The sequence below is a fragment of the Bolinopsis microptera genome, chromosome 13 (genome assembly GCF_026151205.1).
Source record: "Bolinopsis microptera isolate Bmic1 chromosome 13, MBARI_Bmic_1.0, whole genome shotgun sequence".
Taxonomy (NCBI): Eukaryota; Metazoa; Ctenophora; class Tentaculata; order Lobata; family Bolinopsidae; genus Bolinopsis; species Bolinopsis microptera.
This window is the reverse complement of record NC_087084.1, coordinates 2782818-2797145: the sequence shown is the minus strand read 5'-3', so window position 1 is coordinate 2797145 and position 14328 is coordinate 2782818. Positions and strand designations below refer to the sequence as shown.

General features: G+C 41.0%; 1 protein-coding gene across 1 annotated transcript in view; it reads right to left on the bottom strand.

The window, feature by feature from the left end:
• Window positions 1–14328, bottom strand: part of LOC134825340 (glypican-6-like) — a 46102-nt gene that overhangs the window by 11132 nt on the left and 20642 nt on the right. Inside the window, exon 9 of the mRNA XM_063837525.1 lies at window positions 8466–8511. Coding sequence (XP_063693595.1) covers window positions 8466–8511 — 46 coding nt within the window. The remainder of the gene's footprint in view (window positions 1–8465; window positions 8512–14328) is intronic.

The following is a 14328-nucleotide window of genomic DNA, read 5'->3' as shown; positions in this document are numbered from 1 at the left end:
TACCCGGCCTACTGCAGTCTGCCCACATGTGTACAAGGTAAAGGTACCCCGGCCTACTATACACTGCCCCCATATGTACAAGGTAAAGGTACCCCGGCCTACTATAGACTGCCCACATGTGTACAAGGTAAAGGTACCCCGGCCTACTACAGACTGCCCACATATGTACAAGGTAAAGGTACCCCGGCCTACTACAGACTGCCCACATGTGTACAAGGTAAAGGTACCCGGCCTACTGCAGTCTGCCCACATGTGTACAAGGTAAAGGTACCCCGGCCTACTGCAGACTGCCCACATGTGTACAAGGTAAAGGTACCCCGGCCTACTACAGACTGCCCACATGTGTACAAGGTAAAGGTACCCCGGCCTACTACAGACTGCCCACATATGTACAAGGTAAAGGTACCCCGGCCTACTACAGACTGCCCACATATGTACAAGGTAAAGGTACCCCGGCCTACTACAGACTGCCCACATATGTACAAGGTAAAGGTACCCCGGCCTACTATACACTGCCCACATGTGTACAAGGTAAAGGTACCCCGGCCTACTATAGACTGCCCACATATGTACAAGGTAAAGGTACCCCGGCCTACTACAGACTGCCCACATATGTACAAGGTGAAGGTACCCCGGCCTACTACACACTGCCCACATGTGTACAAGGTAAAGGTACCCCGGCCTACTATAGACTGCCCACATGTGTACAAGGTAAAGGTACCCCGGCCTACTACAGACTGCCCACATGTGTACAAGGTAAAGGTACCCCGGCCTACTATAGACTGCACTGCCCACATGTGTACAAGGTAAAGGTAACCCGGCCTACTGCAGTCTGCCCACATGTGTACAAGGTAAAGGTACCCGGCCTACTACAGACTGCCCACATATGTACAAGGTAAAGGTACCCCGGCCTACTATAGACTGCCCACATGTGTACAAGGTAAAGGTACCCCGGCCTACTGCAGTCTGCCCACATGTGTACAAGGTAAAGGTACCCCAGCCTACTATACACTGCCCACATGTGTACAAGGTAAAGGTACCCCGGCCTACTACAGACTGCCCACATGTGTACAAGGTAAAGGTACCCTGGCCTACTATACACTGCCCACATGTGTACAAGGTAAAGGTACCCCGGCCTACTATAGACTGCCCACATGTGTACAAGGTAAAGGTACCCCGGCCTACTACAGACTGCCCACATGTGTACAAGGTGAAGGTACCCCGGCCTACTGCAGTCTGCCCACATATGTACAAGGTAAAGGTACCCCGGCCTACTATAGACTGCCCACATGTGTACAAGGTAAAGGTACCCCGGCCTACTACAGACTGCCCACATGTGTACAAGGTAAAGGTACCCCGGCCTACTACAGACTGCCCACATATGTACAAGGTAAAGGTACCCCGGCCTACTACAGACTGCCCACATATGTACAAGGTAAAGGTATCCCGGCCTACTATAGACTGCCCACATGTGTACAAGGTAAAGGTACCCCGGCCTACTACAGACTGCCCACATGTGTACAAGGTAAAGGTACCCCGGCCTACTACAGTCTGCCCACATATGTACAAGGTAAAGGTACCCCGGCCTACTACAGTCTGCCCACATGTGTACAAGGTAAAGGTACCCCGGCCTACTACAGACTGCCCACATGTGTACAAGGTAAAGGTACCCCGGCCTACTACAGTCTGCCCACATGTGTACAAGGTAAAGGTACCCCGGCCTACTACAGACTGCCCACATATGTACAAGGTAAAGGTACCCCGGCCTACTATAGACTGCCCACATATGTACAAGGTAAAGGTACCCCGGCCTACTACAGACTGCCCACATGTGTACAAGGTAAAGGTACCCCGGCCTACTACAGACTGCCCACATATGTACAAGGTAAAGGTACCCCGGCCTACTACAGACTGCCCACATATGTACAAGGTAAAGGTACCCCGGCCTACTACAGACTGCCCACATGTGTACAAGGTAAAGGTACCCCGGCCTACTATAGACTGCCCACATGTGTACAAGGTAAAGGTACCCCGGCCTACTACAGACTGCCCACATATGTACAAGGTAAAGGTACCCCGGCCTACTATAGACTGCCCACATATGTACAAGGTAAAGGTACCCCGGCCTACTATAGACTGCCCACATGTGTACAAGGTAAAGGTACCCCGGCCTACTATAGACTGCCCACATGTGTACAAGGTAAAGGTACCCCGGCCTACTACAGACTGCCCACATGTGTACAAGGTAAAGGTACCCCGGCCTACTACAGACTGCCCACATATGTACAAGGTAAAGGTACCCCGGCCTACTACAGACTGCCCACATGTGTACAAGGTAAAGGTACCCCGGCCTACTACAGACTGCCCACATGTGTACAAGGTAAAGGTACCCCGGCCTACTACAGACTGCCCACATATGTACAAGGTAAAGGTACCCCGGCCTACTGCAGACTGCCCACATATGTACAAGGTAAAGGTACCCCGGCCTACTATAGACTGCCCACATGTGTACAAGGTAAAGGTACCCCGGCCTACTATAGACTGACCACATATGTACAAGGTAAAGGTACCCCGGCCTACTACAGACTGCCCACATATGTACAAGGTAAAGGTACCCCGGCCTACTATAGACTGCCCACATATGTACAAGGTAAAGGTACCCCGGCCTACTACAGACTGCCCACATATGTACAAGGTAAAGGTACCCCGGCCTACTACAGACTGCCCACATATGTACAAGTTGTCTTGTTATAATATAGTTTCTAACGTTGTAAAGCATTAGACACTATTTGGAGGCCTGGACCAAGAAGAGGGAAGCCGTAGAGGTATGGCGAAATTACCTAAAGTCGCGAGCTCGACTATTGTATAGTGTGCCTAACTAACACTGCTATATATATAAAGGTCCTATACGGGTGCTATATTGTAGGACCCGTATAGGACCTTTATAGGAATTTTATAGGACATATATAGTATTATATAGGTACTGTATGTGACTTATATAGATTATAGTTACTGCGTAAAACCTGTATAGCACCTTCATAGGACCTGTATACTGTATAGGACATGGGTACAGATAGGACATGATATTGTATATCGTGTACTGTATACTGTATATGTACGGTCGCGGGTCAGTGCGGGAGACGGACAGTCTCGTCCATGAAATAACCAGCGGTTAAGAATAAGATCGGGATTTAGCTTTTAAGTGGGAATGTTTACGAAGTTGGTTACTGGTTAGGTTTGGGTTAAGTTTTGGTTAAGTTTTGGTTAAGTTTTGGTTAGATTTGGGCTAGGTTTGGGTGAGGTTTGGGTGAGGTATGGGTTAGATTTGGGCTAGGTTTGGGTGAGGTTTGGGTTAGAGATAGGTGTTACGTTAAGAGCCAGGTTGAAGTAACAGAATTTTAACACCTTCAAAACTGCTATAATTTGAGCTCACTATGTAATCAGGGCGACAAGCTTTAAACTGGTTCGTGGTCTGTGTTTAATTTATCAAATGCTCCAAGAAATCCTATTGTACTTCCCGGCCTAATACTGTAGCTGCTTATTATTACTCATACTGAACTAACGGTAAGCTGCAGGGGGGGGGGGGTGTGGGAGGGGGGTTTATAGAGTTTATAGATCTGTAACATTGACAATTTGTATCCATAAGTGGTTAAAATGGCTTTGCTGTTAACCTCTGAGGAGAATAAGAATAATTTGTATCATATGCCCTATTATATACGAAAACAAGCATTACATTTTCGTAGATAAAACGGTGCGAAAGTATTAACTCGCTCAGTCCAAACACATTGCAATTTAATTCTGAGTGCCCCTCACTTATCTAATATAGTAATACTTTCGAGCCAATCCTGCGGTCCACTGCCAAATTACGTAATTATACTAGCAAATCTATTATAAGCGGAGAGAGAGCGAGAGTGGGAGAGAGGGAGAGTACAGGAGACACTTTAGTATCACATTTGGGTCATAAAACCATCAATTAAAACCATAACCACCGACCGATTTAAAAACCTTAATCTTTGGCTTCGTCAGAGTTTTGTCGACACTATACCGAAAAATCAGTCCCATATCTCTTACCGTTTTCTCTATTTAACCATTCGTAAACTACAAACTTACAAACAGACGCACACACGCACACACACACTTTTTGAGATTATTAATATATGTATATTTACTCAAATCACTTGATTATCAAACACGAGAATAGGACAATTTGAAATTCTTATTTTCAGAGCGCTCTTCCATTCAATAGTTTTATTCAGTATCGGATGATCTCATTGGTTGTTACGTCACTGTATCCTAGTCTCCTTGTTAGCTGCTTGCTCTGACGTCACTGAATTAAGCTGCTCCTATTGGCTGCTAGCTCTGACGTCACTGAATTTAAGTGTTCCTATTGGCTGCTAGCTCTGACGTCACTGAATTGAACTGCTCCTATTGGCTGCTTGCTACAGCTCGCCGTGCTGATTGGCGCTCTCTACCTCTGTCGCTATAAAATGTAGCATAGTGTAATATCACATTGAATATCGTGCTCCAAGCGATACGAGTCGGCACACTTTACAAAAATTAGGATAGACGTCCAATTCAAGTCAGGAGCTTTTTATCTATATATAATACTTCTCTGTCTTCTCTTTGACTGTCTACAAAATAAAGCCACAGAAAAAGGAGAATGGAGAGGAGGAACATTCATTGTGCTAACAAATAAAGATACAGTATTGTAGTAGGATATCTTTCTTTATAACATTTGGAGACATTTCTTCTTTTTTACGCTACATCGCAAACTACGGAGGAGAGGGGTTCTTTCAGCTTTTGTTCACGTAATTTGTTCAGTTAGATGGATCACACAGAAAGGGGCATTGACTGTAAAATCCGCTTCCAGTCAGATTGAGCTGTAGTCCCTACGATCAACTACAAATGACGTAGCCTACAATAATAATAATAACGCAGTTAACGTACATCGCACTCGTCATCTGACCTATACGGGTGACGGTATAATACGATATGATTTATTATAGATTACGGAGTAAAGTCTGAATGTCGGCACACACACCATCAAAACAAGCTGAAATCCCTCCCAGACCAGCCTGACTTATCTCTCTCTCTGTGTGTGGGGACATTCCTCAAATAACGGGGGGATGATCCAGGTAGTTCCGGCTAGACAATAAGAACAATAGTCCGCCCAGTAATTGTACTGTTTTCTAGAGTTTCACAACACATTCAGTGTAGACAATTTGCCATATTTAAAGCGGACTGAGTGTTGAACAGTCTCTTCATTACACATATGAGTGGGGGGGGGGCAAATGTCACGTGATAAGAGCATGACCGGAGTGAACTGAGATTGCAGGGTTCAGAGGGATGAATTGAATTGCATAGTCCAGAAATGGGGCCCGGACTCTACGGAGTGAGACTCTACGGAGTGAGACTCTACGGCGGGTTAGGGTAAGGGTTAGGGTTAGGGTTAGGGGATAGGGATAGGGTTAGGGTTAGGGTTAGGGTTAGGGTTAGGGTTAGGGTTAGGGTTAGGGTTAGGGTTAGGGTCTTACGCCGTAGAGTCTTATGCCGTAGAGTCCCGGACCCTCCAGAAATATCTACCTACTTCTCAGAAACCTACCTCAGACTTTACACGGATCTTTTTTGATCTGAAACCAAAGGACATTTACCACAGACAAGCTAGATCACTGACATGTTGGCTAAAAACTGAAAGTAAATTTAACCAGCTGAGCTGAGAGTTACTGAATCTTCAACCCTACACTCTTACATTCAAAACGTGTGAAGTGGTAACAGTCGGCATAGGGAGCAGGTTAGCATGCCACGTCGGTAGAGGGGATGAAGCGCATTATCCAATCAGAACTGTCCAACTGAGTGACGTCATAGCAAGCAACCAATCAGGAGAGAGCATGGCAAGTCTGATCAGTGGGGGAAGTATCCATTCGTCAAGGCTAAAAGTCGAGATTCCTTACAGCAGTTTTTGTGGTGACGTATTTTACAGCGGGTCGGACGTGTTGTACAGTTTCAAATGTATCTTCTTTCTGGCAACTGTATGTGTGGCTTACATGGAGAAGATGTTGTGACTGCTTGAATGTTCGAAAGAATGCGGTGAAGTACTAGGAGTGTGGTACAGTGAACCTTCAACCCCGGGACCAGTTCGAGACTGTGAAAATCGAAAAATTACGGAAATGGAAGGACCCGGTAAAATGAATTCGTTGTGCTATTTTTGCATTTACAGTTGGGCAAGGTACCGGAAATTGACTGGTCTGATATTGGTTCGGAGGAAAATGGTCCGGAATGTGTTGGTCCGGAATGTGTTGGTCCGGAATGTGTTGGTCCGGAATGTGTTTTAATGAAGTGATAGACATGGTGTTCGAAACAACTGTATGTTGTCGTCTTATTTCTACATATCACTCACTAAAATATCCACGCACCCATCAATAGGATTTTCATCAGGAGATCCATCTAAAACCCCATTACATCCCCATTACAATTTACATCCATCCAATCCAAATTAAGATAGCCCATTTGATTGATCTAGTTTTAGTGTAACAGATATAAGTCTCGCCCCTAAAGATATCCTATATCTCCGGTCCAAGTAAGCTCGTGTGCGTAACTGACAAATGATGTGTACTGAGCTCGCTCCACCAAATGACAGGATATTTACACAGTAGGCCTGGTCATTGGTAGGACAGGATATCATGATGTTCCGTGATACTTTCTATTACAGAGCTGCTTTATTTCAAGTAAGAAATTGATACTCAGGACAGCTTACTAGGAGGATACCAAGATACCATTGTGTTCACTGAAACGAATTATACTTTATTATCAGTATTCTGATACTTACAGAGCTCCTTTACTTCAAGTATGTAAGGAATTACTGTACAGTGAAGATATCTTACAATGTAATTCACAATGGCGCTCAAATAGCAGTGGGTTCATTTCAGTGACACTCAAAAATTTATTTTTTGATGAAACATCACATAAATTTGAACGTATGCTGAGAGCTGAGGAGCTGTAATCTAACGTGTAGTTGTATTGAGTGAGCTATTCATGACGGTACACGGTCGGCCCAGTTCTACATGTCGAAACGTTTAAAATCTCGCTTAAATCGCGTTTTACGTGGCAAATTTGTAAGCAGGCATTATGCAAAATGCATTATAAATATGTGTCTGAGTTTTTGGAATGTCTTAGATTTGAATTCCAGAGGTAGGTATGTACCGTATTATAAGTTTTTCCTGTCGGAGATAGGAATTATGTTTCGAAACAGCTAAACTGACGATATCTTGATAGCTTCAGCCAGTAGTTTTCTAGAATTAGTTTCAGTTGTAGAAATGTAACTGTTGAGTGAGAATAAAACTACCACCAAGAATATTACCGTGTAAGAATTACCGGTTGCCATGCGATTTATGCGGTAAATGCGGTTAAATTTCAACGTTGCTTTCACAATTTGGTAAGCTTAACAGGAGTCTATAAGCGGGTGAGGTTAACATGGCCACGATCGAGCACGCTCGACATATTCTCCCATTGTTGCGTGTGATACAAAACGATGTAGTATATTATGTGGGATCGTGCTCTCGAGGAGAGCCTGAGATTTATTTGCGTTGCTGCTGACCACAATTGAGTTACGGCATATAAATCATACTGTCCCCGCAAAATGTGTGGTTTTTCAGAGCCCATCATTGAATTATCTACTGCTGAAATTTGTCCAATGAGATCACGAGTATGAGGCCACGTGACAGTCAGCCAGCCAGTGGGATGGCTTGCGGAGGAGTCACGTGACTTGGTGGTCGTATCATAGTAAAACAGAGCGTTCCTCTGACAAGCTCACATTCACAGCACTGCACGTCCACACGTGAGACGGCGAAAGACCGACCAGTCAGCGAGCAGCAAGTTAGTCACGTGACCATAGCAACCAATGGGAGGGAAGGAGAAATACCACGTGCAGGGAGGAGGGGAGTCAGTAGGATGGAAATGAGATGCTGGTTTGGCTGGAGTGAAGTTGGGAGGAAGAAGATACGTGAATACGGATGTAAACAATTCTCCCAGCTCCGAGATTGCGTGTATGGGTAACACTATTTACATGTGGAACAGAACAAAGTTACACTACCCGTCATTCTAATATATCACATAAATATTACAATATTATTCGGTACGTTCGCGATGTAATGGCGAAATTATGGAATATTAAATCATTTGAAAAGGTCGGAATACTGATAGTAAAGGTTATGCTCTGTCGCTGTATATAAGGTAACGTAATCATGAGAAATAATAATGGTTTGAATGAGACCCCACGTACTTAGCAAGGTGGATAATGTAATGGGACCTTACCAGTGCGGTCATATTAAATGTTTCTATCAATCGATAATATTTAAGATAACGAAGTCAAATGTATGATAAGATCGTAAGGCTGATAAGTGATAACACCACCATATGCTCCTAGCCTTCAACCCCTGAAACTTGTAATGAAGTAATCATCAACTCACCTTTGAAAATGTATGCTTCGTGTTCACAGATGTCATCGGCAGAGTCCTGAAAAAGTTCAGCGTCATTAACTCTAATGAATTCCCAAAAATAAACCCAAATCCCAGTCACTGAGTAACATTAAATATAGCGCAGAGGGAGAGAGGGAGAGATGGCCGAGAGAGGGAACTCCTTTATCAAACATCTTGCATTCTTATAGTCCGTTGTTAAAACAGGCACCGGGGTTATCCTATTCTAATTCTATACATCAACACTTGGACAACCCGAAAAGAGGAGGAAAAAACTTTTGTTACGTTCCAAAATTACAAAATACACCCCACAGATTTACAAAGTACACCCCACCAGATTACACCTTTCACGGACAGTCGCAGAAATTTCCCACAGAACTACGCGGACAGACGAACGATATGCACAGCGTGGTTCGGAGCGTATTTCAGCCCGGATCTGAGATCCGGTGCTTGGCACGCGTCGTGTTTCCTGTTTCCTCGAACACTTTGAAAATTCACAATTGCCCAGTGCAACGTCAGACTTTTGTTTAAAAGTAAAGAAAAGTTGACAACATGGACCCTTGCCCTAGCTTTAGTGAGTAACACTGTTCAGAAGTTCCGACCTGGTGGCTGCAGAGTGCAGAGTGCAGTGTTTCTGATTGTATTTAGAAATTTCTGATTATAAACGCTTGAATGTGGCAATGGAAACTAGCTCTTGTAGTTGCTATGTAATTTCAAGGGGGAGTGGAGGTGGAACTAGTTTTACTTTTTCTCAAACTAAAAATGTTTTAAATGTATAGCTAACATCAGTGCAGAGCTTACGTTTGTTGAAGCAGTACTGTCTTGACATTTAATAATTCGGGAGCATGTACCAAATTTAATTAGCGATTATTATTATTACATAGAAATATTATACATATAATAGAGTTTTAAATTGGACGTATAATAATCAATAACATTGTAAAAAGATTAACACGATGCTTGCTACTGTATGCTCACATTATACGCATATATTAAAGTCACTATTGTGACGGTACATTAGAACTATCTAGTCAAAATAAGTCGATTTGTCCCCCCTGAGCGATAAAAAAGTCTAATGATCAGAATTTAGAGAAGCTTCCTGAAGTAATGAAACGAATAAAAACGACCAAAACTAAATTTGCCAAGTCGTCTCTGTTTCCACGCCTCTCATAAGTTGGATTAAAATAGTTTTCATTCTGGTTTGATTTTATTCCAATATTAAAATACTATTATTCTATAGCTATGTAAATCAATTATACAGCATGTCGAAGTAACATTGTAGTGTTTTAAACATGAGACCGAGTGCCGACTGTCTCGATAATTGCAATAATGTTCAATTATTCCAAACTACTAAACATCAAGTAGCTTTAATAAGATAACAAGTCATCAAGCAAATTATTACAAATTTATACTCAGACAAAGTAGCAATATCTAATACGACATTCGTTATGCAAATTAAATCTTGAAGAATTATGTATTAATAAAAGTTGTACAGTGTATTATCAAGCAAGTTCAGACGGATCCTACATATTTACATCGTATTTTTAGCTGCGATCTACTTTTTGAACTGTATTACAGAAAGGATTTTACTTTTTTTAATTTTTGGGGCACCTCGTCGAAGACGGCTGACAATCATATTTTAATCTTTATATCAATTTTGGGTCTGATGATAACTTCAAGGTTACATGCATGGTGTACATGTATACCGTTTAATTGTAAACCGTTTAGTATGTCACTGTTAACAGAATAGTATGTGGTTATTGTAACCTGCTAATGAAATGCACCAAGCATAACAGAAAACAGAAAAGTGACATTTTGGTAACTCGATTACTGTTTTAAGTAGTAGGAAAACCCAATCTACTCGGTACTTTTGATGTGGTATCAAGTAGGTGCTGTTAACTCATATTTAGTGTTATTTGATTATTTACAATGTAACACAAGTTTTTATTTCGTTTAGCAATGCACGATGTTCTCAGCATTAAATATCTAATAAATAAATATCTAATTAATATGTATAGCTTTGTACACTGTGCAGTGTGTGCAGGCTGGGCAACATCCCAAATAAAATGATATTGTGCAGGTTTTTTTAGAGATGCTGGACATGGATTGCCCACAAGAGGATAGCATAGAGATGCTTTGCCTACCTCTGGGGTGTGGCAACTCTTATGGAGGTGCTGTAATCAACAATTGATGTTTAATTGATATCACATAACACTCCTCTAGCGCAAATAGTATTATAAAAAAACAAACAATAATCGGCAATTCTCTCTTTACAAAGTTATAACCTTGCGTGAGTTCTGCTCCGACCTCTATAAAATATATCTTGTATCAATTCTCCAGCTTGTTAATACACCAACTGTTCTTTCAGTTTACTTTAAATAATGGAATAGAAACCTAAGCTTAGTATACATAGATTACTGTACTCCGCTTAGGTGTTTAACAGTTGGTACACAATTATCAAGAGTTTAAATTCCCAATTAGTCAGACTGAGCAGGTTGAGCTGTAGTAATACACAGTTCTGAGGTGTTAAAACATTTTCATTACTATCTTCAGTAACATCCTGAATCAGAAACTCGGTTAATATCAGTTCCTACAAAGTGTTGGTACACAATTTAAGTATTCTCAGTTTAGTGCCAATATATTGTAGTATTATTAGAGTCTACATCTGTGCATTGCTGATGTAATATACGATTTATCAAGCATATCAATCTAACAATAATTAGTTAAATTTGTTAATTTACAATCGGATAATCATATGATCGGTATTTTGCATTTTTACACGATTCCAGTACGTGTTTTAGCGGAGTTTGTCGAACATTTTATTACATCGTCTTAACATAGTTTTAACACTGGACAGTGTTTTAAATGAGTATTAGAGACAAATATTCAATATCGAAATTTATTTAATCTGTAGAATATTTCCGTTCTAAGACCTCGTTTAACCTGAAACAGCTAGATCACCAAATAACCGTCCATTTGTTGGCGGAGGCCCATTAACCGATTAACGAGAATCATATTACAATCCATAATCTCAGTCAAAACTCCCACATACAATACCAGCTAAAATACGAACACTCAAAAACTCCAACTCTGTTCAAATGTAACCTGGCGGGGTCGTATATTATATGCGCATATATTTCATACATAATAAGGGCGGCAGTGATGTGGAACATAGTTGTAGCGGCGCTGCCTGTCAATTCCCTAGGGTACTGGATTTTGCCTTTGATCCAGTAATCTCACCGAATTTACTTCACTGTCAGCTGTGATCATGTTTACGGAGAGACACACTCTCTCCTACTCCCCCTCCCGTGACTCAGCTTATTTGGCAATGTTCGTGGTTTTTTGGGTTCCCTTTCAAGTTTCGTTTTAAACAAGTATAATTCCTGCCATTCCTACTCATCCCCTCTCACACAGATGCTACACTAAGTAGATATAAGGAACCATTGTAAGGAAAACCGTTAATCCCACCCAATAATATTATGATCATTACACATTATTACGATTATAACAAAGGAAATTTGCTAATTTTATCTTAATAAAGGTGCATCATGGAATTAAAAGTAGAATTACAATATAGGACATGGAGGGAGATGTAGCCTGACGGCAGGGAATGTTAAATATATGCATTATGTAGAGCTGGCCCAGTTAGAGGTCGGGATGTGTACTTGGGTACCACCTTTACCCCGACACGGACACATTTCAGAGCGATGTGGCCTGCTGCACTGGGACCTTGTTATGTGGGGATTAGTGTGGGTTGTTATGTAATTATGTGATTAGTAATTAGTGTAGCAGTAGTTACGCTCCACTCACAAAAAAAAACTTGAGCTAGTTTTGGAGCTACTTGTTCAATACTCGCTGGGCTAATTTTTAGTAGGATTCAATAGAATTTAGTCGCTGTTACTAACATAAACGTGATCACGTATACACGTTATAAATATAACTACAGAAACGTACAAAGGAACAGCTTGGTATCTCAGAATGATCCATTATTCCAGTATATTTCTAAATAATTACTTTTTAAATACTGTCACCAAATTTTACAGGGTGCATCAAAATAAGTACCATATGAATGGGACGCTCCTTACTTATCCAGGCTATTATACCTTAGTTGTAATAGTCCAGTCATTTAAGGTCAATATGGGCGTGGCCCTCCTGGGTTTTCCCCACGGTAAAAAAAATGTCTCCAACCGAAAATCGTTTATTCATACCTTTGGGAAGGTCTGTGCAAAGTTTCGTGAGTATCTGAAAATTTGCAGGTTCATTTCCATAAATGTCCATATATGACTGGACTATAAAGATCTTATATAAATTTTGATACCTTACAAGACATTTTTATAACGTACGAAATGCGACGGTTTTCCCGAAATTTCGCCATATTTTCGGACCGCCAAAATTTCGGTCGTCGTAATAGAATCCGTCGCATTATTTTTAGCTTATTCCAATAATTGTGGCTTCATCGATTCATTTTGTTCTTGAAAAGTTAGTGATATGATGGTGGGACAAATAAACACAATATTCCATGATGAATTTAATGTCAAGTTATACGTTTTAAATTTACAATAAATTACATGTATGTGCTAACATAAACGTCTTATAGACTAAGTCAAGATAAACAATTTAATACCAAACTCAATAAGTGAAACTGAAAGATTCGAGCCGGACCCCTTAGAGAAAGATGAAGAAATCGATTTATAAGTTTCATTTTGTTTCAACATGATTTTACCGATTTTTAGAAAATTTTGAATTTCCTTTGTGTCAGAAAACAAAATGATGAAAAATACCCTTATTTTCTGTGACGTCCGAAATGTGACGGTTTTTGTTCAATTTCGCCATATTTTCGGACCGCCAAAATTTCGGTCGTCGCACATTGGTCCGCCACAAAAATGTCTTGTAAGGTAGATCCAATGAGCTCAGATCTGAGGGGTCAACTGAGTCCTAGACCTCGGCAATTTTGACGATTCTGATCACAACGAGCATAGAGATAAGTTAAAAACTCTTCGTGGCTCTTCTTCAGAAAATGCTTTTTGCCCAAGCAAAAACAATTTCTGAACAATTCTTTCCGACCAGAATATAAACAGGTTACTGTCGCGTTATCCGTATTGATTGAAGTAGAGATCATTGCTCTGTTATATGTGGATATTATGGTCATGCCTTTGTGCTGTCAAGGGAAAAAATAACTTCTCTTCAGGTCAACTATAACTTCCCTTCGGGTCGACAATTACTCAATCACTTCACTTTTGGAGCCACCAATATTACAACAATTCCATAGAATAGTACTACTTTCTCCGGTATAAGGAATGAATATCCGGCATAAGGAATGACTATCCCGGAGTGGCAACAATCCAAGTACAAAAGAGGAATTGTATGGCGACACAACGACATAGCTGATTCAATAAATATGGATAATCACTATTCTCGTGATCAGTTGAGGACAGTATTGCTACTAGTACAATGAATATAACGAAGTTATAGCGCACTGAGATAGTTCACTGCGATATTCAAAGACTTGACAGTTTCTTTTTACCAACTCAAGCTTAACTTAAATTATCTTAACTTAAACATAACTTAACAATCTTAACTTAAATTAAGTTATTGATTAATCAGGTAATGTATACTTAAAACCACATACTCAACAGTACAAGATTAAGGGAATTCAATCAAGTAACGCTGATCTATAATAATCAGTGTCTATTGTAACATATCAGACTGTTTCGCATCGTTGCATTTCTTAACCCATGCCAATTTCGTGAAGTCTCCGTGTAAATCTATACTAATGACATTGCCATTATGCAAGTTATAATGCAACATAATAATCCATTGTGTAATCTCACTATGCCGAATGGAGAGTGTAAAGTGT